Genomic DNA, 27,753 nt, shown 5'->3' with positions numbered 1-27,753 from the left:
CAGTTGATTTTGTTGTTGTTGTTGTTGTCATGAACTGATGACTAATATGTTCCTTGATCGCTGATCAACATTATGCAAAAAAGCACTTTCTGACTGCATGAAAAAGAGACTTGGGAACAATAAATGGAAAATTGAGAAGTAATGTAAAAAGTAAATCCTGCAAGGAAGAAGAGCTCTTAGCTTTTCAGTGGAGCCAGTTTTAAAACTGTTTTTATTGTTTGTGGTTTGGATCATTTTGGTTGGCTATTAACATTGATTTCACAAAGAGCACCATTGAACAAAGAATGTCTGTGGCCAGTGTGGATTTCCTCCAGGCCTGCAGGAAGAGTAAATTAGTTACAAGAACTGGATAGAGTGCCCTTAGCGAGTTAACTCTTTGGTTTGGGAAGGCAGATCATCCTTCCTTACATTCCTTTTGGAAAGGAAACCACATCAAGTGTTGTTTTCCTGTCTCAAGAAGGAAGAATGCACCAAAGTGTTGCTTTCTTGTTTTTGTCATATTAATGGAGAGAAAAGAAGATGGCTAAGCCATATCTGCAAAGGGGGTTTGATGTTGTTTTAAAAGAGAGCCTCCCCCGTACTTTGGTGTTTGCTTTGGAGTATTTCTGCAAATAATGATTAAAATTGTGTTATCATCACATAATGTATCCTAACAGCCATCATAAATACGAGAAAGAAAGCTGCCATAAACTTTATCTTAGGGTATTTTACTAGCCAAAGCCACATGCAAATATACCTAGGGGTAATAAAATTACCTGAGACAAAACCACATGTTTCTGTATCTTATAATATACAAGAAAGACGTATGCTTCTCACTATCAGAATCCCAGTGTATTTTTATATTGGAGGAAATTCCAAGTTTCCATTGACTGCAACAAAAAAGCATCCCATGGATAGATCTCTCTCTCTCTCTCTCTCTCTCTCTCTCTCTCTCTCTCTCTCTCTCTCTCTCTCCCCCCCCCCCTTTCCCTTCTCCCCTAGGCCTTTTCTTATTCAGGTAGAAAAATAAAGTTCAAATCCAGTGATGTTCCTACACTGATAGAATGACAAAAATTACCCTAGCTACCCTTTCCTCCCTATAATTCCTTCACACACTTATACCCTGTGCCATTCCACAAATCGAGGGACTCTGAGAGGGAGATTAGGGGGACAGTTGGAGCTTTTTTTGGGGGGGAGGAGTATTGGGATTGTCTGCTGTGTAACTGATACCGTATTTGTCTATGCAGCTTTGGATGTCACATTCTCTGTTCAGCTTGACCTATGTTTCCATGGATCACTTTTTGCCAGTAAATGTTTTCCACAGCCCTTTACAGCACATTTACACATTGGTTGAAATTTAGGTAGAGTAACATAGGGCTGTTTCTGATTAAATAGGCTCCAGTCTGTGGATAAAGAATTCTTAGAAGCAGAAGCACTGGTTACCTCCAGTGGGGAATTTGCAGCCTTCTGAATGCTGTTGGACTGCAGCTCCCTCACTCTTAGCAGTCCTGGCTGGTGTTGATGGGAGTCATAGCCCGGGAAACGGCACATGTTCCATGCCCCTGTTTTAATCAAAACTTTTATTTTTTTAAAAAACAACAACACAATTTTGCCTTTGGAAAATAACTTGTATAGTTCTGGTTTGTATAATTCTGGTATGGACCACAGCCTTTACTAGTTGACAGTGTGTTGGATGTGATGAACTGTTTGTGTTTTCTTCAAATCTGTGTTTTCTTCATATTAAAAAAAAGTGTAGCGTAAAATCACAGCTGTCTACATTCTTTTAGGAAACTGTCACTTCACCATACTCCCCCATCATCCACTTTCTCCCATCATTGAGGTGATTCTTGATTTGGCTGTCACGGACTGTCCTTTTGCCTATTATTTGTACTTTATCTCTTTTTTTTACTGTATTCACTTTAAATAAGGCTCTTATGCTATCCTTAAATGTCCCTTTTCACCCATTTTAGCTTCTTACTGCTTTCAAGGATTTCATAACAGAGAAAGATGGTGGCGGTGGCAGGGATGCATTTGATAATGTTTGATAATACAGACAACCCTTGACTTATGAACATCCCTAGATATGAACTTTTTGATTTACGAATGGCTCTGTTGGCAAAAATTGGCATCAACGCGAACGGAGCTTGACCTACGAACAAGGTTGAGGCACCGTTCGCAAGTCAATGCCATTTTTTGCAAACAGAGTTATTTGTAAATGGCTCCCTGCAAAAAGGCAGGGAGAAAAGGCTGGAAATTCAAATTTCCTGCCATTTCTCTCTGCCTTTTTGGCTTCAGAGCTCTCAAAGGGCTTTCCGCCCAACATCGGAGCAAGCCCTTTGAGAGCTCCGAGGCACTGAGGTGGCAGGGACCCACAGGGACGTCTCCCATGGTGGCGGGCAAGCCCTGGGAGACCCCCCTGGGGGTCCCCGCTGCTGCGATCGGCACCTTCAGAGCTCTCAAAGGGCTTTCCCCCCCTTTTGCCTTTTGAAATGCTGGAACGGATTAATTCCGTTCCCATGCATTTCAATGGGAAATGTTACTTCAACTTACGAACTTTTTGACGTGCAAACATCATTCCAAAACGGATTAAGTTCATAAGTTGAGATACCACTGTACAACTGAGGCCTTGGTTTTGACTGCCCCACATTTACTACACACACAAAAAGTCCATTCAGAAAATCTTATGGTACCATAAAATGTATTGAATAAATAGACTGAAGACATGTTACAGTATTTGAAAGGAATAATGCATGCAGATGGACTATCAAACATATGGGCTTTTCTTGGATTCAGGAAGGCTAACAAGGGAATTCAGCTGGTGGTAGGAAGAGTGTGGATGTATTGATACAGTAGTGCCTCGACTTACGAACTTAACCCATATTGGAATGGTATTCATATGTCAAGATGTTCATAAGTCAAAGCAACATTTCCCATAGGAATGCATTGAAAACCAATTAATCTGTTCCGGCTGAGGTATAACAAGAAGAAAAAAAAACCTCCAGAAACAAACACTAAAGCCACCTCCGTTGCTGAGGTTTAAGAAGAAGGGAAAAAACCCTCCAAAAATAAACAGCAAAGACACCACACACACACACACACACACACACACACACACACACAGAGAGAGAGAGAGAGAGAGAGAGAGAGAGAGGAGCAGGAAGCTCTCCCAAGCCTCCGACGATGACAGTGCACTTTCTAACTGCTGAAAGTGAAAGAGCTATAGTACAAAGCAGCCTCATCGCCACCTACCATTAGAAATCTGAATTGCCCGCCTTTTCCCCCTGCCTTTTTTCTATTTGTAAGTGGAAGCTTCGTTCGCAAGTCAAAGCAAAATGTTGCCACTGGAGCTGTTTGTAAGTCAAAATGTTTGTAAGTAGGGATGTTCGTAAGTTGAGGCACCACTGTACATTTATTCTTGAGGAAATCATTGTCAAATTCCCAAATGGCCAGTTTGCAGGAGGGCAGTAGTACAAGTCTGTAGTGCTATGTAGCTTAATCTAAATAAATAAATAAACAAGTTCTCAAAAACTGGAAGACAGTTTTGATGCATAGAATGATTCCTGTGATTTCACAGAAAAAGTAGGAAAAATGGATTAATGGATTTAAAAAATAGATCCTCTTTAATAATTTTCAAAAAGAGAATTAAATACTTTCTCTGATATAGCTACATAAACAAATAATGCCCTATTGTATATGTTGGTATAATTTAGCCACTAGGAAATATTAGTTGTAAAAAAGAATTTTTAAATTTAAATCACTGATGTCTATTTATTTATTTATTATTTATTTATTTTATTTATTTTATTTATATGCCGCCCACACTACCCAAAGGTCTCTGGGCGGCTTACAGCATTTAAAATACAATAAAAATATGTACAATTAAAATACAATTAAAATATATATAAAATTGCCATCAGACCCACAGTTAATATTATTTCAGTTAAAAGCCTTCTGGAACAGGAAGGTTTTGACCTGGCGCCGAAATGTCATCAGTGTCGGCGCCAGACGAATCTCAGTCGGGAGGGCATTCCATAGTCTGGGGGCAGCCGAGAAGGCCCTTTGTCTACAAGCCATCCCTCTTACCTCCTTGAGGGATGGCTCTTTCAAAAGGGCCCCCTGGCTAGATCTTAACTGCCGGGTAGGCTCATATGGAAGGAGGCTGTCCTTCAGGTATCCAGGGCCCAAGCCGTGGGTATTTGTGGGTATTGCATCAATTTTCAAGCCATCATCCGCTTGTGTTCCCCTGATGTATTAAAGTTGGCCTTATCTACTAAAAACAAGCTTGATGGAATGATTTTAAAGTTAATATTAGTTTTCATTTTGTTTATTTTTACAGTTATGTAGATTATAAGAGGTTTTTTTGAACATTATCTGCGGCAAAATGTGGTGCTAGAAACGTTGACCATAAACATCCCAAATAGCTGCTGCCTTCTCCTGTGTTTCTTGCTTTGAAAGTAAAGAAAGGAAATTTAATGAACTGTTGAAGTGTGGTCGTTCTTTATTTTATTTTTGTCAGCTTAGTCTTTTCAGTTGTGTCAGGAGCTCTTCTGGCCCTTATGCCCATCAAACAGCAACCTTCCAGGTCCTGTGTATTTTTGTACAGGAGAGAAAAAGAGGAGAGTCTGTTACTGGGAGGTGGGGTCCTCTAGGGCAGTGGTTCCCAAACTTGAGCAACCCAGGTGTTCTTGGACTACAATTCCTGGGAGCCTCCACCATCAGCTCTGCTGACTGGGGATTCTGGAAGTTGCAGTCCAAAAATTCTTGGGTTACCCAAGGTTGGGAACCACTGCTCTAGGGCAAGAGTGGGGAAACTCCTGATACTTTGGTCAGCAATTTCTACCATTGATTGCTGTTGGCCATGTTAGCTGGGATTGCTGGTGCCTGTAGCATCTATAACATGGAAGGCCAAAGGCTTCTCCAGTTCTCCTTTGGGGACAAACCAAGTCTTTGATAGTTAAGTACTACATAGAAATGATTGGCATTTGAAATCCATTGCTGTTTAAAGCCTCACTTCGCAGGAGGAATTACTTGTGATTCTGTATTGAGTGTTGCTTGTACCGTACATTTAAAAAAAAACTGACAAAATGCTCTTTCTAAGGCGCTTTAGCTTTGTTAATGCTTCGGGAGATTGAGACATTGTACAAAGTACTCCATAAACACTCTGCCAGCCCTCCTCAATATTTTAAACCAGTTATTGTTCAGCTTCCAGTGAAGCTTAAGTATATCAGGAACTGGAAAGATAGAGTTTCACCCATTTGGAGTGGAGATTGTTTCAAATCCCACCTCTACTGGATTGATATTTTGGAGTTGGGAAAGGGAGGGATGTGCTTAGTTTATGTTGCATTTTGCCTTCACCTGAAAGAAAATGAATGTAAGTGTGTTACAGCAAATACTGGTATCTCTTGTTGTGCAAAGTTTTCAAATGCTACCCAATCTGAAAATAATGTTGATATCACTGTTTGGTGCACATCCTGCCCTGGAGGTAGTAGTTAATAGTTATAATTTTATATTTTTTTTAAAGAAGAAGAAATCACAGCCACTGGAAAATATTTTGTAAAAGAAAGAACAGATGTTTATAAGTCAGAACTCAGCAAGCAGAGAGAAGAAAGTGAAACTCTTGCTGATGCCTGTGCTTTCTTAAGTGTCTACATCAAATATTTCTATCACTTTTCGAAATATGTAATGTATACTGGTCCACATTTTGATTTAAGACAGTTGCAATGCATTATGATCCTGCACCAAGTTATATGGCAACAGCTGCTATTAAAAGTGCCTTTAATTACTCCAGTTTGGCTCTTTATTTTTCCACTTAGTTTCTAAGGACTGCAGAGATGCAGAATATGGGTGGGAGAGAGAGAAACAGGGCAAAGGTCAAACAATTATGCAGCATTGTTTTTACAGAGCTTGGGAAAGTGGGGACAGGAGAAGAAAAATGATGTTTTTTGTTTGCTTGCTTTACTATGGCTCTTTCATGTCTGGCAGTATATATTTGAAATCTTTTAACAACTGTTAGGTACTGGTTGTTCCCTGTCTTTTGCAATTTCTCATATGACCATCTTTGAATCATCCTGCATCCTATACAAAACCATATAGCTACACATTTGCAAAAATGCATGCCAAAACCTAGATACTAAATGTATTGTCTGAACAAAGAGTGGGCAACCTCACTGTTTCAGGGGCCAATCCTTACCCCCAAACTGTAATGGGACACCCTGCCATTGCCAAGATTTGGTGGGAAATTGCTGAACACTGCAGAACCAAACAGGAAGTGGTTGTTTTAATGGGCCTTCCTGGTTTTACTTCCACCTTTTTGGCAGAAAAATGAGAAACTAGAATGCATATTTGAAAAAAAAAACATTTTCTGTAGTTATGTTCAGTAGTTGGATCAAGCACATTTTCGATTGGTCTGGGGATGGTAAAACCAGTGTTGGGGGTCATACAAGGTCCATAGACCATATACTTTACCTCAGACCAGACATGCTTGTTAAGATTGAAACACTCATCATAGGCATCCTTCAGTCTCGAGAGACTATGGTAACATGCTCTATCGAGGAGTGTCCTCTCCAGAGCATGAAGCCCGGGTAAAGTAATATGGAGGATAGGCTGTTACCCAAGCAGCAGATCCCCCCTCTCCACATTGTTGAAATGGTCCAGTGGAAAGAGCCAATACAACTGGTTCCAGCGACATCACAGGAGTTGGCAGAACGAAACAAACTTCCTTCAGTACTCCAGCTCCGGATTTTGCCTCTAGGTTAACTCCTGAAGCATTTTCCATGAAATAAAATTGACCTAGTAGAGACAGTTTTAAAGGTTTACAAAAGCCATGACTTATGAAGCTATGAATGGGTATAGGGGCTTTACAACTTCCCTTTCTCCCCTCACTCTTATCTCACTGTGTGCTAGGTTTTACATGAAGGCCCTGGTTTGCATTAAGCCGGAGTTCCTTATTACATTCAGCCTGTAAAACTCACAATTAATATTAGTCAACAAACCAGGAAAGAATTAAAGATCCGTGGTAGTCTCTATGCCAAAACTATATTGTGTGTGTGCATGCATGCACACACACATGCTATGTTGAAGAGAACACATCCATCAAGTGTTTATGCAAGTTGAAAAACTGATAATAAGAATCAGCAGGATGTTTGTCTTGACACTATGAAATTTAATTTTATTCACTGTTAGTTTTTCTTTAGTTGCTGCAAGGCTTAAAATAATGATGATGATAATGATAATAATGATGATGGTAGTGGTGGTAGTAGTAGCAGTTGCAGTGCAGCAGCAGTAGTATTAATAGAAGGAGGATTATAAAAGTTTGACAGAATTAGCTTCTTCTGTGTGTGTCCCCAAATTGAAAGTAAGCTCCATGTAGTCATCTGAGACTGTTCTGTAAGATTAATCTCAAGGGCAACATATTGTGAAGAGGTGAGTAAATGTTCCTTAAATTGTGAAAGTATGACTTCTTTTCCCCTTCAGCTTTCTTATTGATTATTAGGGCTGCTGCTCTCTTTGAACTGTTTGCTTTTTTAAAATATTACAATGAATACTCTGGCTGGGAGATTCTGGGGGTTGTGTCCAAAAATAATGTTTTCCAAGTTCAACTCTAATGGAAATATCTTCACAGAAACCAGCTGTGGCTTGACTGTCCACCAGTTTAATTTTCTTCCTGCCAAAAATAAAATACTCTTGGCAGTATTGTATGATGAGACAGTAAATTTCCAAAAGAGAAATAACTTACAAGTGATTAGTCAAGAATACACCCTCCAGTTACCATTGTCCATAGACTTGTTCCATTGCTTATATCTTGAATAAACGTGATTGCTGTGCCATTTGTTTTTGTCATTGGTTGCTCTCATGTGATCTGTAATGTAAAGAATATGGTGTTATTGTATGAAACACTTGTACAACATTTGAGGAACCTCAGATGAGAGATCACTTTGGGGTGAAAGTGTTTTGTAAGGTTTCTGCTGAGCTGGTGTGTCCCAAGATCATTGCCACATTTTGACTGTCCAGGGCCAGAAGACAATCTTCTATTAGCACTACCCTATAGTCATTTTATTTAGCTGCCAACAGAGTGATATAAACATTCAAGAGTCTTCTGGTTGAGTCTTATAAAGCACTAGAAGAGCTATTGTGACAATAGCAGAACCATATGATCTGTGGTGCTTTCTTCCTCAGTCTGGTGCTCTCTGGATGTTTTGGACTTTGGCTTGCATGATAAGCCCACTACTGGCCACTGATGTGAACTGCAACTCAAAATATCAGAAACAGCAGAAGCAGCAGACTGCTTTAAAAAAATCTTGCAGCAGAAGTTATAATCTTACTATAGGTTATGGACTTAAGTGCATTGTAGCTTATGTTATGGTCTTGTTATAATTAAAAGTTCTTATTCTTACAGGCAGGTTGTAAAAATCTTAATGCAATATTATTGTACAAGTAGTGGCTTAAAATGCTCCATATAAGGAATAGTCTAACATTATGTGTTTTATACCACACTGCATACAGGAGGCTGGCAAAAAGCCTGGGAGGAGGTAAAGCAAAACAAAGCTTTACTTTCACCACCATTGTTAGAACTCCAAAATATACAATAGTACAGTCATTTCATATAGGATAAGTGCCTGTTCTGCTGCAGGGAAATGTGACTGTATGTGACAACATAAGTCCACTAGCCTACAACAAGTTCCACTAATATTTGATGATAGCCTTGCATACTTCTGAACACCTTTTCATGACAGAAATTATAAAGCGATCCCAATGTGGTAATACAGTAATACTTCACATAGTGTTGTCGCAATTAACACTGCTTCATTACACATGCCAGAAAGGCTATTTTGTGGTGGTTGACCTAGAAAAGGTAGACCGGGCCTCTGAGAGTCTTGGGGGGCTGGTGTACCCTCTCTGTGCTGGTGTGTTAAAATGACCCTATTCAGTGCATGTTCAGTGAGCTTTTTATATTCTTGGAATATATCCTGAGCACTAAGCAGAGTGCTATTTATTTATTTATTTATTTATTTATTTATTTATTTATTTATTTATTTATTTATTTATTTATTTATTTATTTATTTATTTATTTATTTATTTATTTATTTATTTATTTATTTGACTTATATACCGCCCCATAGCGCTACAAGCACTCTCCGGGCAGTTTACAATTTTAATTATACAGGCTACTATATTGTTAAAGGAGTATCCCTTTAAATAGCCATTAAATTATAGATCTGCGAAAGGTTTTGAATCTTCTCTATTAATGTTTTTTTCTTAAACCCTCAGCAACGGAGCACCTTCTGACTGGGCTTGCTGGGCTCTTTTTATTTTTTTGCTTATTTTTTTACTCTGGAGTGAGGAAGCTCCAGAGGAGCAGGAGGAGGCGGGCGGGCAGGCCGGCCAGCACTTCCCGGCCAGGTCTCTGGCCCCGGTCTCATTCACTTCGGCCAGCCTTTGAGGCTCCCTTTCTCTCCTGGGTTTTGCTTTGTTTTTTGCAGCCCCAGCGCGTTCCTATGGGGCTTGGAGTGTTTTAATTTTTTATTTTAGGGGTATTTTTTTCCTTCGGCCGGAACAGATTAATAGGTTTTCAGTGCATTCCTATGGGAAATGGTGCTTCGATTTACGAACGTTTCGAGTTACGGACATTGTTCCAATACGGATTAAGTTTGTAAATTGAGGTACCACTGTAGTTGGTATTGTTTGGGAATTTTTCGTGAATTAACTGAGGTCTTTCATATCCATACAGTATGCAAGGCATGTTTTTTCTTTGAGTAAAATCATTGAGTGCTAATTGAGTTTTTAATCATTCTTGTGCTTCCTTCAAGATTGCTAGATAAAGAATCTTCAAAGAGTTGTATCTTTTTTTTTGTTAGGTATTGTGTATCAGTTTTGGTATTATTTTTCCATCTCCAGTTTCCAGCGTCCACATTTGCCAAAGGTGTTGGTTATTCTGCAGTACATTTTGATGGTCACTAAGCTGATATGTTGTGATTAGCATTCTCTCCAGCAGTACAGTGATGCCTTGACTTGCGAACTTAATCCATATTGTAACGGTGGCAGTAAGTCAAAATGTTTGTAAGTGAAAGCAACATTTCCCATAGGAATGCACTGAAAACCGATTAATCTGTTCTGGCTGTTTTTTGTCCTTATGTCAAGGCACAGTTCCCATAGGAACTAATGCAAAGCTAGTTAATCTGAACAGGTTAAAAAAATGGCAGGAAAGGAGGAAGGGGGGAGGGAACACCTTCTAAACAGAACGCCTTTCTCTCAAGCCAACTACACCAGAGCACAGGTTGCTGTCCTCTGAAGATGCCAGCCACAGAGACTGGCGAAACGTTAGGAAGAACAACCTTCAGAACACGGCCAAAGAGCCTGAAAAACCCAGAACAACCACCACTGTATAGCTTTTTCCACACCCTGATTGGATGGCCCTTCCATTCCTGCTCTATATAAAAGATTATCAGGTGATAGTAAATAATATCATCACACTTGAAATCCCTGGATCTGGTTCACTTTTTATTATTCTAGTAGTTTGTGCTGAAATTAAAATCTTTGCTCTTTAACTCTTAAAACATTATTTTACCTGGGCCAGTAAGGAGAACAAATCTCAAGTCAACAGTGATGTTATCTTAATTTGTGAGAGATCATTGGTTTACCTAGACTAGTCACATTTAGCCTGACTGATAGAACTCACCATGGTCTTGGCCACAGTTTATTCCCAGAGAAATTAATAGAATTGAGCCCGAGACCTTCTATATAAAATGTCCACTCTATGAGGCACGGTTACTCTCTAGTTAGCTGTTTTAAAAGAAAATTAATTTCTAAAGGAAGTTCTGCTGAATTCAGCAGGAATTCCGTTACATAAATACATACTTCTGTTTTGTTTTTGTTTGTTTGTTGTTGTTGTTTTGTTCTCCAAATTGATTTTAGTAAAGGAGAGGGAAAGAATTATCATGCACAGTGCACTGTTAAACGATTAATTTCCCTTCTTCAGGTTAAAAGAAGGAGAAGAGGTGATCTGTTGAAAACAAGTGAAGTAAAAGAAGAACCTGGACATGTAAGTTTTTCTCTCTATTGAAAACCTGATGAGATTTTTGAGGCTCCTGGTGATTTCTTCCCCTGCCCTTCAGTAAAGAAGGGAAAGGAGACTCTGAGCTTTTGGTTCAGGATGGTAAACAAATATTTTCCCTTAAGGAAAACTTTCACAAATGTTTTATACATAGCTGAGTATATGTGTGCTGTGGCTTTTGAACATAAAAAAAAAAATCCTTAACAGAATTGTTTGATGGTAATTGTCAGGAATGTTTGGAAATTTACAAATATCTTAGGACTGAATTTATTTTAAGCATCTAAAATACTGCTGAAGTAATCACGTTTTCTTGCTGTTTTTTTAAAGCCATATATTAATTATTTTTATTGCTAGCTGTGAAGGTTGAGCTGCATAAAAGGTCTATAAATATTTTGATGTCTTTTTTGGTTAAAAGCTAAACAACAAGAGTACTTTTTTAGAACAAAAAGATTAGGATGGGGAGAACTTTTCTTTGGTTAAGGTCCCTCAGTGTGTATTTAGAGTTCATATTATAAGAAAGTAATGTTTATTTTTGATAAAGATTTGGAAGTTACTTTTAACAGTAATGAATTTAATGACATGCTGGAATTATATTCATTCCACATAATTGAATATATGGAATGAATATATATTCAGTGATATGGAATGAATATAATTCCAGCATGTTATTATATTCATTACTTTTAAACTTAACTTCCAAATCTTTACAAAAAATAAACATTATTCTCTTATAATATGAACTCTAAATATGTTCAGCATCTGAGCACTAGCAGGATACTGCTCTGGGACCTACAACATCATCCTACCACAGCTCAGTTATGGACTTCATTGTTTCATTATATTCATTCTTCAAGTTCTGCCTTTTTTGGCTAAAACAGAATTGAATATGTTTACCAAGAAAAACTTAAATCTGAATTATGGATATGTTCTACATATACAGTAACTGCATAAACATGCTTAATTTTATTAGGTACTGTCTTTGGTTATAATTTAGTATTTTTGTTTTATGTTTCCACACTCTGCTTACAGGCTAGTCTAAAACTATAGAAAGAAAGAAATAGACCTATGCTTCATTGTTAGCCCAAACTACAGTAGACTCATTAAATCAATAGGATTTGCATAGATGTTAATTTACCATGTAGCCAGTTGATTCACTGGTCTGCTCTGGCTGGGAATAACAATTGGATCTAGGCCGTAAACAATTAGTTGATGTAATTTTGAAGATAAAGGAGGAGCTATGAGGTTACTATAATGTAAGTATACTGAAAATCCAAGCCTTTCTGTATCTTTGACATTTGCCCAAATTTACAAACAATTTCAAGGTTACATGCAGAATAAAAGTACAGAAGGTATGCCTTCCTTTTTTTTCATTTTCTTTAAATTAAGGACAGCTGAAAAAAACTGCAATATGCAGAATGTTTAGGTGTTAAAAGTACATTGTAAAGTATCTTTAGATGGTTACGTGAGCAGTTATCTTCGTTCTAGCCTCAGTACATTTAGCTTGGTGTGGTCAGGAGTATTTCAGAAAAACTAGAGCAGCTAACAGATTGCTTCTTCCTACATTCGTTTACCATATTGTCCTCATTATATCATCCTGGGGTAAGCTTTTGTCAGGTCCATCAAAAGCTGGTTGCCTGGAAAGAGTGTTAGCATTGGAGTGAATGTTTTCCAGGCAGGATCTGATCTGGTACTTCATTGCCTGCTCAGCCCAGAATAAAGAGACGAGACATAGGTGTTGGATAAAACTAGGGCCACAGCTTTATTAACTATTTAAACGTTGAGTTCTCCTTCCCAAGGTGGCCTCCTGTAGTGTGAAATTATCCTCTGACTCCAGTGTACAGTACCATTTATGACTGGATCAGGCCACCAAGGTCAAGTTCCTATTACTGAAGCACACTGCCTCTGACTAGCATGTTTTCAGCCACCCAGCTGCAGGAATCCTCCCACTCCTTCAGTCACCGAGCCTCATGACCTTAGGTACACTGCTGCCCGGGAGATTCACTTAACTCCCATTCCCCTTCGTATAACTCCTTGTTCTGCCAATCAGGGAGATGGGATGATTGACATCCTCCTTGGGTGTCCCAGAGGAACTCACCAAATCTCTTACTTTTTGCACTACCCGCCATGCCATAGGGACTATTCATATACCCCATGCCAGCCACCCTCACCGAAAATTTCAGCCCAAAGGCCCCCTTATAAATCCTGGAGGAACAAATCCAATCCCAACTCAGACAGGTGTTCCCCATAGTCTCTGTGCAATTCGGGCCACCACACCTGTATGTCTGGGTGTACCACCACTGACCCGAGGCCAGCCTTTACAGCTTTACCAATTTCTTGATTGACTCGCCTTCTGGCATGGTCGATACATCTGGGGTCACAATCTGCCCACCATACAAATCTTGGTATTTTATTCGACCAGAGTATCCTCAGTCCTGGGAATCTGGCCTTAATGGCATGGAAATCATCAATCACCTGTATAATACTCGTAAGTGACCTGCCCATGCATTGAGCCAAGTCATTCCCACCCAGGTGAATCAGTAATATATCAGGGGGCACATTCGAAGCATCCTGAGACGCCAATTCCCAGAACATGTCCCATGGCATGCCTCTCTGTCCCTTCCACTCAAGCATGGCTCAGGCTCCCAGGCCGAAATTCATACCCCAATTGGGTGGGGAAGCATGCTTGACTGCCCAAAATATAAAACCTGCCACATCACAATGCACCTGTAAATCCACTACAAGGCAAATTTCATCTCTCCAAAATGATACCCCATTGAAGCTTTCTAAGAAATGCAAGCATACAACCAAATCCCCCTTCATCCCAGCCGAAAGATGCCTCCAATGATGGGGCTTCAAAAGGCCTTTCATGGCCTCACAAAGTCCCCTAAGGAAGGCCCTGCCTGGTGCTACTACTTTGCATGCTAAATTGAGAGGGCCAACCACTACTTGCAGCTTCCTCAACATACCTTTTTGACTAGCTAACATTGCCCTCAACTGTAACCTGAGGGCCACTAATTTGTCCTCAGGCAACCTGCTAGATTGTCGTACTGTGTCCAACTCGATTCCAAGAAAAGTGAGGACCGTGGCTGGCCCTTTCATTTTTTTCTGCAGCAAGAGTCACGCCCAACTCTCTGGCTATCAGCTGAAATGACCCCATGATGCATTTACAATGGGAAGTTCCTTCCACAAAAAAGATAATCCTCTAAATAATGCACTGCATGGGGGACCCCCACTCTGTGTTTTTGGAGCACCCACTCCAAAAATGATCTGAAGCACTCAAATGCTATGCAAGATATGGAGCATCCCATTGTCAAGGCCCTATCCATATAATAACAGTCCTCAAAGGCAAAACCAAGTAACTCAAAATCACTAGGATGCACCGGCAGCAAATGCAATGCCAACTGAATGTCACATTTAGCCAATTCTATTGCCAGGTCCACATGCCTTTATCATGCGTACCACTGCATCAGATGGAGTATACTGAACTGCACATAGTTCCTCGGGGATCATATCGTTAACGGTGTCCCCAGCCGAGTATGACAAATGGTGGATAAGCCTGTATTCACCAGATGCCTTTTTAGGCACCACTCCCAATGGGAAGACCCTCAGAGTTCGAACTGGTGGCTCCTTAAATGGGCCTAGCACTCTCCCTTCTGCTTCCTCTTTGCAAATCTTTTTCTTTACCACCTCTTCCATTCCTATAAGTGACTTTAAATTTTTGGACATGGTGGCTAACCTCTTACCTTGAAATGGGATTCTAAAACCATACCTAAATCCTTCTCTGAAATATCTGGCAGCTTCTTTGTCTGGATATAGGTCCAGCCAGTCCTCTAATACTGAAACTTTAATTGGGCTGGGGCCCTTTTCCAGAATTAGCCAACCCAGCATAAGCCCTGTATCAGTGAAAAGGCACGCGAAGGTTGGGCCTTCACAATGATTCTGGCATAATTTTAAAAAACTGGAGGCTATTTAGTCCAGCACATCTCAGGCTTCTTTTTTCTAAATTTCTCTTTATATATAACCTAACCCTCTTCTTCCTTATCTCCCTTCTTCTCTTCTAACTGCCTGTTTAACAATTCAAAAATGTCAACGTATTCTTCTCTAGATTTTTTTCAATTTTGGGTGGTAGGATATGATTCCCCAGCGGCAGGGGCTGATCCCCGTAAGGGAGATCCCTGCGAGAAACAGAATTATGTCCCATATCTGGAATGGGGGGAAGGGACAGTTGTCTGAACCCTTCATAGAATCCTGGGGACTGACTGGGCATGGACCACTGAGGGTAGGGCACCGTCCAGAGCTTCGAAGCCAGTCTGGGCAAGACCCCCAGCAGTGTCCCCCTTGCATTATCTGAAATAACTTGAGAAATGGGTGTTTGGTTTAACCCATGTGGGCTCATTGTACCCCTTTGCCAGATACTTTCACCCTGTGCGACTCTGTGTGTATGTGGTGGCTCACCTGGTATAAGCCTTGCAACTTTCTCTGGACCACTACTGACTACTTCTGATCCAGGCGGGCTGCCAACCACCACTTCTCCAGCTGCCTTTCTCACCCTCGTCTCTCTTGCTTCCGACGTGAAACCTCCAGGCTCCTGGCTTGCTTCATCTGTTGGCGCCCTGTCTCCTGAGCAATAGTGCTGCCCAGTCGGTGTTACGACACCCAGTGGTGTAGCTCTCTGCGTACCTGGCAATGCCGCCATAGATGACTCTCCCAAAGGACCTGGTCGCTCACTCTCTAGGATAGTGATATGGGACAACATTAAATCAATCAAATGTTTCAATTCTGCCAGTTTTCCTGGCCTTAGACTTCCCTGCATGACCTCCTGTGCATACCTGAACTAGCTGCCCTTCTAGCAAGTGCTCTTTCCCACTCAAGTGCACTTAATTTGGTCAAAATGGCTCCATAGGCCAGTCTTCATTCTCCTATGTACCCCAAATCTTCAGCATGCACCCAAACAGCAGCTCCACATGGTGAAACGAAACCACCTGAGACCCTTCTCCGGTGGTGTCCTTACCCATGAAGTCGGCGATTCAAGAGAGACTGATCCGGGGGGGGGGGGGGAAGGCAGGCTAGATAGAGGTTCTTCCTGAACCCCCCTTCCCCGGCCTCAACATCATTTGCCTGTACTCATCTTCTCCGAGCGGGCAGGCAAAGTGCAACCACGGTGCCAACTCCACACCACGTGGAGCATTCCATTTCTGATCTTAATTAGATATAGTTTCTGTAAGCTACATTTGCAAACAGTCTACTTGGCACAGTAGGAGTGAATCTATTTGAGGACAGAATCCAAATGGTTAATATGAACAATGTTACACCATTCTGCTTTTTGACCTCTAACAAAGCTACATTTACTTCCATGTGTATTATAGGCCACAAAATAAAAGAAAAACATAGAAATATTCCCTACTAGGTTTGTCCTAATTCAGTAATGAGTAAACCCAAGAATATGCCCTTAATACAAAGGGTAAGAAGAGAGCCCAAACTTTATTTTAGTTGCTTCTTTCTCTGTAGTTTCGGAAACATTCACCATTATAATTTCAGACATATTTCAGCTGCCATGAGGTAATGTCCCATATATTCTTCAATGGCTTTCTCGTAGTTCATGATGCATGAAAGTGACTTGATACCATATGTTGCCCACCCTTTTCTAAAGCGCATCAAGCTTAATGTACAGGGGTACACTTCAGTAGGGTTTCAGTTTTTATAGCTGTGTGGAAAAGTGTTACTAAACAAAGCATAGTCCTTGTAATTATCAGTACTGATTGGAGAAATACTTTTAGTCAAAGCAATGAAAGGATTGGAATGTGTGTGTGTTTAGTCGTTTAGTCGTGTCCGACTCTTCGTGACCCCATGGACCAGAGCACGCCAGGCCCTCCTGTCTTCTACTGCCTCCCGGAGTTGTGTCAGGTTCATGTTGGTTGCTTCGCAGACACTGTCCAGCCATCTCATCCTTGGTCGTCCCCTTCTCCTCTTGCCATCACACCTTCCTAACATCAAGGTTTTTTCCAAGGACTCTTTTCTTCTCATGAGATGGCCAAAGTACTGGAGCCTCAGCTTCAGGATCTGTCCTTCAAGTGAGCATTCAGGGTTGATTTCCTTTAGAACTGATAGGTTTGTTCTCCTTGCAGTCCAGGGGATTCTCAAGAGCCTCCTCCAGCACCACAATTCAAAGGCATCAATTCTTCGGCGGTCTGCTTTCTTTATTGTCCAGCTCTCACTTCCATACATCACGACAGGAAAAACCATAGCTTTGACTATTCGGACTTTTGTTGGCAAGGTGATGTCTCTGCTTTTCAAGATGCTGTCAAGATTTGTCATCGCTTTCCTCCCAAGAAGAAGGCGCCTTTTAATTTCGTGGCTGCTGTCTCCATCTGAAGTAATCATGGAGCCCAGGAAGATAAAATTTGACACTGCCTCCATATCTTCCCCTTCTATTTCCCAGGAGGTGATGGGACCAGTGGCCATGATCTTAGTTTTTTTGATGTTGAGTTTCAGACCGTTTTTCGCACTCTCCTCTTTCACTCTCATTACAAGGTTCTTTAATTCCTCCTCACTTTCTGCCATCAGAGTGGTATCATCTGCATATCGGAGGTTGTTGATATTTCTTCCGGCAATCTTAATTCCGGCTTGGGTTTCTTCCAGTCCAGCCTTACGCATGATGTATTCTGCATATAAGTTAAATAAGCTGGGGGACAATATACAGCCTTGCCGTACTCCTTTCCCAATTTTGAACCACTCAGTTGTTCCATGACCAGTTCTAACTGTTGCTTCCTGTCCCACATATAGGTTTCTCAGGAGACAGATAAAGTGGTCAGGCACTCCCATTTCTTTAAGAACTTGCCATAGTTTGCTGTGGTCCACACAGTCAAAGGCTTTCGCATAGTCAATGAAGCAGAAGTAGATATTTTTCTGGAACTCTCTGGCTTTCTCCATAATCCAGCGCAAGTTAGCAATTTGGTCTCGAGTTCCTCTGCCTCTTCGGAATCCAGCTTGTACTTCTGGGAGTTCTCGGTCCACATACTGCTGAAGCCTACCTTGGAGGATTTTGAGCATAACCTTGCTAGCGTGCGAAATGAGTGCAATTGTACGGTAGTTGGAGCATTCTTTGGCACTGCCTTTCTTCGGGATTGGGATGTAGACTGATCTTTTCCAATCCTCTGGCCACTGTTGAGTTTTCCAAACTTGCTGGCATATTGAATGTAGCACCTTAACAGCATCATCTTTCAAGATTTTAAATAGTTCAACTGGAATGCCATCACCTCCACTGGCCTTGTTGTTAGCCAGGCTTTCTAAGGCCCACTTGACTTCGCTCTCCAGGATGTCTGGCTCAAGGTCAGCAACTACATTGTCTGGGTTGTCCAGGATATCCAAATCTTTCTGATATAATTCCTCTGTGTATTCTTGCCACCTCTTCTTGACGTCTTCTGCTTCTGTTAGGTCCCTCCCATTTTTGTCTTTTATCATGTTCATCTTTGCGCAAAATGTTCCTCTAATATGTCCAATTTTCCTGAACAGATCTCTGGTCTTTCCTTTTCTGTTATCTTCCTCTATTTCTTTGCATTGTTCATTTAAGAAGGCCCTCTTGTCTCTCCTTGCTATTCTTTGGAAGTCTGCATTCAAGTTTCTGTAACTTTCCCTATCTCCCTTGCATTTTGCTTCCCTTCTCCTCTCTGCTATTTCTAAGGCCTCGTTGGACAGCCACTTTGCTTTCTTGCATTTCCTTTTCTTTGGGATGGTTTTCGTTGCTGCCTCCTGGACAATGTTACGAGCCTCTATCCAAAGTTCTTCAGGCACTCTGTCCACCAAATCTAGTTCCTTAAATCTGTTCTTTACTTCCACTGTGTATTCATAAGGGATTTGGTTTAGATTATACCTGAGTGGCCCAGTGGTTTTTCCTAATCTCTTCAGTCTAAGCTTGAATTTTGCTATGAGAAGCTGATGATCAGAACCGCAGTCAGCTCCAGGTCTTGTTTTTGCTGACTGTATAGAGCTTCTCCATCTTTGGCTGCAGAGAATATAATCAATCTGATTTCGATATTGCCCATCTGGTGATTTCCATGTATAGAGTCGCCTCTTGTGTTGTTGGAAAAGAGTGTTTGTGATGACCAGCTTATTCTCTTGACAAAACTCTATTAGCCTTTGTCCTGCTTCGTTCTGAACTCCAAGGCCAAACTTCCCTGTTGTTCCTTTTATCTCTTGGCTCCCTACTTTAGCATTCCAGTCCCCTAGAATGAGAAGAACATCTTTCTTTGGTGTCAGTTCTAGAAGGTGTTGTAAATCTTCATAGAATTGTTCAATTTCAGTCTCCTCAGCAATGCTGGTTGGTGCATAAACTTGGATTATTGTGATGTTGAATGGTCTGCCTTGGATTCGTATTGACATCATTCTATCATTTTTGAGATTGTATCCCATTACAGCTTTTCCCACTCTTTTGTTGACTATGAGGGCTACTCCATTCCTTCTACGGGATTCTTGCCCACAATAGTAGATATGATAATCATCTGAGCTGAATTCGCCCATTCCTGTCCATTTTAGTTCACTGATGCCCAGGATGTCGATGTTTATTCTTGCCATCTCCTGTTTGACCACCTCCAGCTTCCCAGTGTTCATAGATCTTACATTCCAGGTTCCTATGCAGTATTTTTCTTTGCAGCATTGGATTTTCCTTTCACTTCCAGGCACGTCCACAGCTGAGCGTCCTTTCGGCTTTGGCCCAACCACTTCATTAGCTCTGGAGCTACTTGTACTTGTCCTCCACTCTTCCTCAGTAGCATGTTGGACGCCTTCCGACCTGAGGGGCCCATCTTCCAGCGTCATATCTTTTAGCCTTTTGTTTCTGATCATGGGGCGTTCTTGGCAAAGATACTGGAGTGGCTTGCCATTTCCTACTCCAGGTGGATTGCGTTTAGTCGGAACTCTCCACTATGTCCTGTCCGTCTTGGGTGTCCCTGCACGGCATAGCCCATAGTTTCTCTGAGTTACTCACGCCCCTTCGCCACGACAAGGCAGCAATCCATGAAGGAGAAGGATTGGAATAACAGATAGCAAATGTTTCTGATAGTCAGGAGCCTTGTGAATTGGAAAAAAAAAAACACCAGCAGAACTTATCTTTGTGTTCTATGCAAAATGTTTGAGAGAAGAGAAAGTGGGGGACCTTTTGAATGCATAACTTTTGGTCCCATTTCAAGCAGTATAATGCATAGTTGGTTGAACTTTTAATCACTTTCAATTTACTGTAACACTGTTTGATATAACAGTGAAAATAATTTTGACTCATAACACCTTGTGTTAACTTTCAGTTTGTTTTTGAGAGTTATTAGAGCCATATCTTTCAAGGTAATGATTTGAGTACAGATTTTTTTTTTAAATTTTAGGACCAGTTTGGAGGATGTCATATTTCCAGATTTCTCTCCTATGTGGTTTGTTTACATATGATACAGGGAAATGGTTTAAACCTGATCTCTGTGGTTCTTTGAGAACTTGCTCAGTTTAGCATTATCACTGAACTGTGATTTACAAACAAACAAAAAGCACAAGTATTGTATTAGCAGCAGAAAGGGACAATGTAATGAAAAGTGACATAGTTTAGGTGTGACTTCACTCTGCTTTTCAGTCTTTTAACTCTGCTTTCAACAGTAAGTGATTTCATGAATTATGACATGTTGCATTCAAGCAGTTGGCAAAACTCAGAAATAGTTACAGTGATATATTTAGAATTCATATGCTGAAGTCCATTAGTGGAACTGATGCTGCACAAGACTGATGATGTCATCTGCTGCAGCACTTTTGGGGAAATAAAAAAATTCCAATTCCCCTCCCCAGCTCCTGAGACTTCGTTGGAATCTCTTTCACCTTGGGGAAGCTGTTGGGGGCTACAGAATGGGGGAAGAGAGTGCTTAATTTTAAACACCGCCTCATGTGATGACATCATCAGCCTCATATGACATAGGTTCTGCTGCTGGATTTCAGCTATGGAGCGTGATTCATAGAATCCTATCATTTGTAGCATATGTCTCCTTTCTCTAAGCAGCTAACCACTTCCCCAACTCATGTTTCCACTTCCACTATCCAATTCTATGACAGTTAAAATTAGTTTTCAGTAATGCATTGAGCATAAAAGGGCAACACTTGAAAGGAGCTTTTTGGTGAATGGCAGCATTTATGCATTCCATGTATTCCTCAGTAGATACTGACCCAATTGGTATACTATAGCAGAAAATGAGAAAATTGTTCAACCACATTGTATACATTCTGTTGAGGACTGTGAGTGAGCAGGCTGTTAAGGAAAGCCTGAATGGACAGAGAAAGATCTCTCCTAATGATAAGCTCTGCATATAAGTGTTTGAGCACAAGAATTGTGAGTGACTGATTGCTTCAGGTCTTGGCAAATTGAATGGCTGATGAATATAACATTGTATTAGTTTCATAGTGATACTTTGACCATGGCTTAAGTATTAGAATAACTTAGAAATATTTAAAATTATTGGATGCCCCATCCACCCTATTGCGCCGACCTGGCTCCTTCTGACTATTATCTGTTCTCCAAACTCAAAAAAACACCTAAAGGGACAACGATTTGGGAGTGTTCTGAAGGCAACTAATGCTGCAAATGACTGGTTACACCAGCGGTCGGAAGAATTTTATTTGCAGGGGCTGAAGAAGCTGCAGGACCGATGTCACAAGTGCATTGACTTCCTGGGGGAATATGTAGAATAGCGCAGCAGTTACAGCTTCCTAGCTCAATTAATTCCTGGGAAAGGTTCAATACTTATCAGCACCCCCTTATGCACTATGGGAAGAGCGCCTGATTATGAAGCTCTGTAGGCACATTACAGACCATTGTGCTCATCATATAAAGGTATGAGTGCCTTTTTGGCAAGCAGTCCCCCATCCCAATCACCAATTTAACCCTCTCCAAACTTTGTCCATGCCTTCCCACCCCCATGACAGAGATGAGATCACTAGAACATATCCTTTCAGTTCCTGTATACTTTCTATGTCAGCCATGTCGAGTACCAATTTTTAGTTGAAAGGTGGGATGAAAATTCAAAAAATAAGTAAGTAGCTCAGTGGTATCTTGTTGTGGAGCCAGAGACTGGGAGTTCGATTCCCCACTGTGCCTCCTTGACAGTTGATGATTCGTAGGGGTCATTTTCCATCTTTGTAGTTGTATGATTATTTTTATTATTATTATTTCTAGTTGGGGCAGAAGAAAGTATGATTTCTACAAATATAGAAAGGTTCTGCCTGGAAAGGACTTTCCTTGAAGGTTTTAGGTAATTTGACATGAGTTTCTGGAAAGCTGTGTTTAAAGTTGGAACATAGGAACAGTTGCTGTGACAGGTAATTTTCCTACTGCTCACTGTTGGCATCAGCTGCAAATGCTACTTGCTACCTGCCACTTTTTACAGAGCTTCCTGCTTTCTTGGTTACCATCAGTTGCAAAGTCAGCATAATCAGACTCTCAGTGTAGATGCCTTATTTCTTTTTGCTTTGTTGCTTTGTTTTTAGCCAGTCTAATGAGTTGCAGTATTTATTAGGTAATTGGGTGTGTTCAATATGCAGTTTACTCAAATGGCCTGTAGTAACACATTAAATGTGTGCCTCTGAAAGTACTCTGATGCCTTGTAAATAAGAACTGTAGCATTGTTTTGCTTTCCAAGATAGAAGAATTGTCCTTTTGATTTCTTCCTCTCACCCACTCACACACGGTGTACGTATCTGCATGGCAGATTTTGGTTTTTGGTTTTTTCATTTGCAGTGAAAGCACAGAATGGGGGAAACAATAAACAAAATTTCAACAACAGAGACAGATTTTGGCTAAGAGGCTTGGAACTCATGGGGAAAAGGGGGAACTTGGGTATAAAAGGCACGCCAGCCTTCTTGAACAATTAAGCCAATGTAGTAGTGGATGTTGTCTGGGCTTCCAGTTGAGAGGAATGTCACATTGCTTGCTTCTGGCCCAGTTTGGGATAAATCTTTGTCGCCACAGCGAAGGCACAAGTCACGAAGGGAAAGGGAAGCTCATAAACCAGTCCTTATTTAAATAGAGTGTTAAACCTATCAAATAGGAATGTAGAAAGTAACCCTATTCTACATTAGATTCCTTGTCTGACTACTGTGCATTTTGTACAGCAGGTAGGCAACAGTGGTGGAGCACAGACATAGCCTGGAGGAGACATGAGGTTTCCATAACGGTTGCTAAGAATTCCGTGGGTCTTTGTGTTGTTCTGCAAGAGCTAGGTGCTATCTCCTCCCATCACTGCTTGCTGTGGATTTGCCATCTAAAATGCTAGCAGTAACTTTGACCACCCAGGCCAAAATGCTATTGCATTTTTCCACATGAATAAAGCGAACATCTTTCTATTTCTCAGGCTGACAGTTATGCATCTAAGTGTGCAGTCTGTTGTGCACTGAGGGGAATATTGAGCATATGACTGACAGCCCAGAAAACAGGTTACTGTAGATCACTTGTGGAATTGCACTTTCACAATTTGATATGTCAATAACCCCTGCCCCTCCCTTGGCAAGGCCACTAATTAATCTAAAATTTATTTATTTATTTTATTTTATTTAACTTATATGCTGCCCACACTACCCAAAGGTCTCTGGGCGGCTTACAGCAATTAAACTACAATAAAAAGATAAACCAATTAAAATACAATTAAAATATATACTCTAAAAATTGCCATCAGGACCCACAGTTGATATTATTTCAATTAAAAGCCTTCTGGAACAGGAAGGTTTTGACCTGGTGCCAAAATGTCATCGGCGTTGGCACCAGACAAATCTGCCTCGGGAGGGCATTTCATAGTCTGGGGACAGCTGCCAAAAAGGCCCTTTGTCTACAAGCGGTCTCTCGTACCTCCTTGAGGGATGGCTCTTTCAAAAGGGCCCCCTGGCTAGATCTTAACTGCAAGGTAGGTTGATATGGAAGGAGGCGGTCCTTCAGGTATCCAGGTCCCAAGCCGGGCTTTATATGTCAAAACCAGCACTTTGAATTGGGCCCAGGCAGCAACTGGTAGCCAATGTAATTTAAACAGAATCGGCTTGATGTGTCCCCTAGTGGCCTCACCACTCACCAGCCGCGCGGCTCAGTTCTGGACTAGTTGCAGTTGCCGGACCGTCTTCAAAGGCAGCCCCATGTAGAGCACATTGCAGTAATCTATACGAGATGTTACCAGTGCGTGTGTAACTGTCATGAAATTATACGAGCTGATATAATTTCCACAGCTGAAGGAAGGCACCCCGGCTACGAAGTCCACCTGGGATTCCAGAGTTAGACTGGGGTCTAGGAGTACCACCAGGCTGTGGACCTGGTCCCTTAGGGGGAGTGCATCCTCATTCAGAGCAGCAGCACCTCAATGGCTGCCCCCTCCAACGCCCTCCCCCCTTCCTTTTCCCTCAGACCCACTGTGGGTCTCTAGGTACATAACCTGACGGCAACTGATAATCACAATAAAAAACCCTTCTAAAGCCCCTCCCCCTGAGTCAGGTTGCTGATGCTGAGGGGGGCAGCATTTTGAATATTCATATTCAAAACGATTAATATAATAACAGAATGCCTACAGACGTACTAATATCCTTTCTGAAATGAGGAGCCTTTGAGTTTTTGTAGCTGAGGGACTAAGTTGAGAGACACTGCTTTGTTGTTGTTGTTGTTGTTGTTGTTGTTGTTGTTGTTGTTGTTGTTGTTGTTTTGACTTATTTAACAGTGCATAATGTTAGAGCATTCACTGGGTGGCTTATAACATAATTATGCAAGCTTTACAACCACAAACTTTCTTAGCAACAGCCTGCCATTTGTTTTTTTTTAATCTGGTTATTTTATTTTAAATTGAATAATTATCTGAAATTAAAAGTGTGAAATAGAATGAAGTATTTAGATGTAGATTAATGATTTTTTTAAAAAAAATAGGTATCAAAACTTGAAAGAGTATTTTAAAATGTGTAGTACTTTTGGTTACAGCAGATGACATTCTGCAAGAATAATCAAGCAGGAATAAAGGGCAAATTAAAATTTCAAAAACGGAAAGAACAGCTGGTGAATACAGGCCAGTTAGTTAATAGGAAAGGTGAAAAGTGGTTTTCACACCTTTTTAATGATGTCCCTGAACAGTGTTGTATCTCTTGAACTGCTGTGTTTCCTTGTCATCCTCTTCATGTCTCATTTATGGCTGGACCTGGACCTATGTAAATACGAGCTTTTCGAATAATTTCTTTGCATGTTAAAATTGCAAGCTCCAGTTCTGATATAAACACCCCCTATGGGGACCTCAACATCCTGCCTGTGCTAGGAATGTGAGATCTGTAAAGATTTCCAGCCTTGGCATCATTTAAACATGAAGCTAATCATGTGAAAAGTATTTCTCTGTTGGTATATTCCACATGGCCACCTTCCAGCTCAAATTAAGTTGCTGGCCTCTCTACATGCTGCACCAAATTGCCAGCATCCCATATTTATATTCCATGCATTTGCAAGAGCTAGTCGTTCCATATGAACAGGCCACCAGCTATGGGTAAATATATTGCACACAATTCTTTAGTGTAACAAGCTTTTTGCTTTCAATCAGAGTTCTTGAATTCTAATGCTTTGATGGATGTATAGTTAGGCCCTTACCAGGTAACCTATTCAAACGCATGGGACTATGCCACTGATTTTAACAAGGTCATATTGATTTAAGTGAAATCTATGACAAGCACAATGATTCAAACCTTTTGTTGTTTAAGAGGATTGGAACTAATGTCAGAATAGATTGTGTGACATGTAGACAAAAAAAGCCTTAAACATTTCTCACTCTCTATGGCAGTGGTTCTTAATGTGGGCGATAATGGCCCCCAGGGGGCGATTTCATTTTTCAGGGGGGTGGTAGAACGAAAAGGGGCGGCGTGGGGGCGCTGGAGCAGAAGGGGGCAGTAGGGGGGCGCTGGAGCAATTCAAACCTGTGAAGATGGCTGCAGCCTTTTTACAATGTGCATGAATATATATTTTCCTCCAATCTTAATTTAGTTTCAGAGTTTTGTCTTGAAATTTTTAGTTCCTGCATTGCGGTTTGTTTTTATGCCCTTTTAATATTTCTTTTTCGTCTTAAAATTAGCTTACAACTAAATCATTAAATGTTACTTTTTGGGAGCATTTCATTTTCTTGGAATTGAATTTTGTTCTCAGCAGTCATTGGATTTAAGTGTCTTAAATAAGTAAGTAAGTAAGTAAGTAAGTAAGTAAGTAAGTAAGTAAGTAAGTAAGTAAGTAAGTAAATAAATAAATAAATAAATAAATAAATAAATAAATAAATAAATATCATCACCGTGGGGAGGGGGGCGATGATAACTTCTTCAATGGCTCAAGGGGGCGTTTCTTTCAAAAAGGTTAAGAACCACTCTATGGTAATGATGCTTGTTCTTAAAGATTTTCAAGCACTATGTTTCATCGTGTTTCTTCACTCCAGCTAAAGTTCAGAACTCTCTTAAAAGATTTGTGTTGTAAGAATGAAGCAGAAGTAAGCATGCCTTCCTTTAAACATTATTTGTACCTGGAAATGGCTTCTTCCCACGCTTCCATGTCCCCTATTAAAGCTGCATATACCACGTTTGCAAGTGATTGGCCTAACTTTGGACAGTAATTTTTACCTTTCTGGACTTTTTTTAAAATGGAACAAATTGTGTTGTTTTCTTTGTTGGAATAATTCTGGTTGAAATTTCTCATGATTTTTAGGCAGTAAAGGAGGAGGAATTTATAGGGCTAAAGCCAACATGCTGCAACATCAGTTTAACAGAACTTCCTTCTTTTGCCTACTCCCCCCTTCAGCCTAAAACTCTTGAGGTTGTCCAGAAACCAGGTCTGGAGGGTTTCCCAACCATCTGGAATGGGGTTTTTATTTTTTGTTGTTTTTTGTGTTTATTTGGAGGGGGGTTACACATGGCCTGCAGTGGGAAGGGGAAATTGCCTCCTCCTTCTGTTCAGTTATGCTCTTCCACCAGCAGCGGTCCAGTACTGGCGCTTACTCTACATTGCACCACTTGAATTCATAGGCTCACAAAGGAAATCTGCCCCATCCTCCAACACTATATTTTTTTTTTTACCATATCTAGCCATCTTCAGAAGTTGTTGTTAAATCTTGCCAACCTGTTTTCATTTTGTGTGAGTTGTGATCAGAAAGTAGTAGGCATCCTTCAGTCTCAAGAGGTATTGGAACAGCATCTAGTGTGGCTGAGAAGGCCAATTTGAGAGTGACAATCCCTTCCACACTGAGGACAAATATCTGTCCCCTGTCCAGCTCTCTGATTTTGCTGGTTTCGGGACTGCCTCTTTGCCTCAGCCTGCTGAACAAGTGCCTCTTCCAATTGGGAAAGGCCATGCCGCACCACCTGCCTCCAAGCTGAATGCTGTGATGTCAGGGTTTCCCATCTGTTGAGGTCCATTTCTAAGGCCTTCAGATCCCAGTTGCAGAGATCCTTGTATCGCAGCTGTGGTCTCCCTCTGGGGTGCTTTCCCTGCACTAATTCTCCATACAGGAGACCTTTTGGAATCCGACTGTCAGCCATTCTCACGACATGCCCAAACCAACAGAGATGTTGCAGTTTCAGTAATGTATACATGCTAAAAATTCAGAAAGTGGACATGTACCATTTCTCTGCTCACCTGTAATACTTCTTTTCTAAAAAGCTGGTTCTACAATAGTCCTTCTGTTTAAGCTCTACCAACTTGAAATACTCTGGGGAGTCA

General features: G+C 40.9%; 1 protein-coding gene across 2 annotated transcripts in view; it reads left to right on the top strand.

The window, feature by feature from the left end:
* The window catches only part of PLXNB2 (plexin B2), a 385,384-nt gene that overhangs the window by 192,122 nt on the left and 165,509 nt on the right, over positions 1-27,753 (top strand). For both annotated transcript variants that reach the window (XM_020797233.3, XM_078376762.1), the window contains exon 3: positions 10,956-11,018. In XM_020797233.3, coding sequence (XP_020652892.3) covers positions 11,017-11,018 — 2 coding nt within the window. In that variant the 5' untranslated portion in view covers positions 10,956-11,016. The remainder of the gene's footprint in view (positions 1-10,955; positions 11,019-27,753) is intronic.

This window comes from Pogona vitticeps, chromosome 5 (assembly GCF_051106095.1).
Source record: "Pogona vitticeps strain Pit_001003342236 chromosome 5, PviZW2.1, whole genome shotgun sequence".
Lineage (NCBI taxonomy): Eukaryota > Metazoa > Chordata > Lepidosauria > Squamata > Agamidae > Pogona > Pogona vitticeps.
Note: the sequence above shows the minus strand (reverse complement) of the source record. Positions and strands in the feature narration are given on the sequence as shown.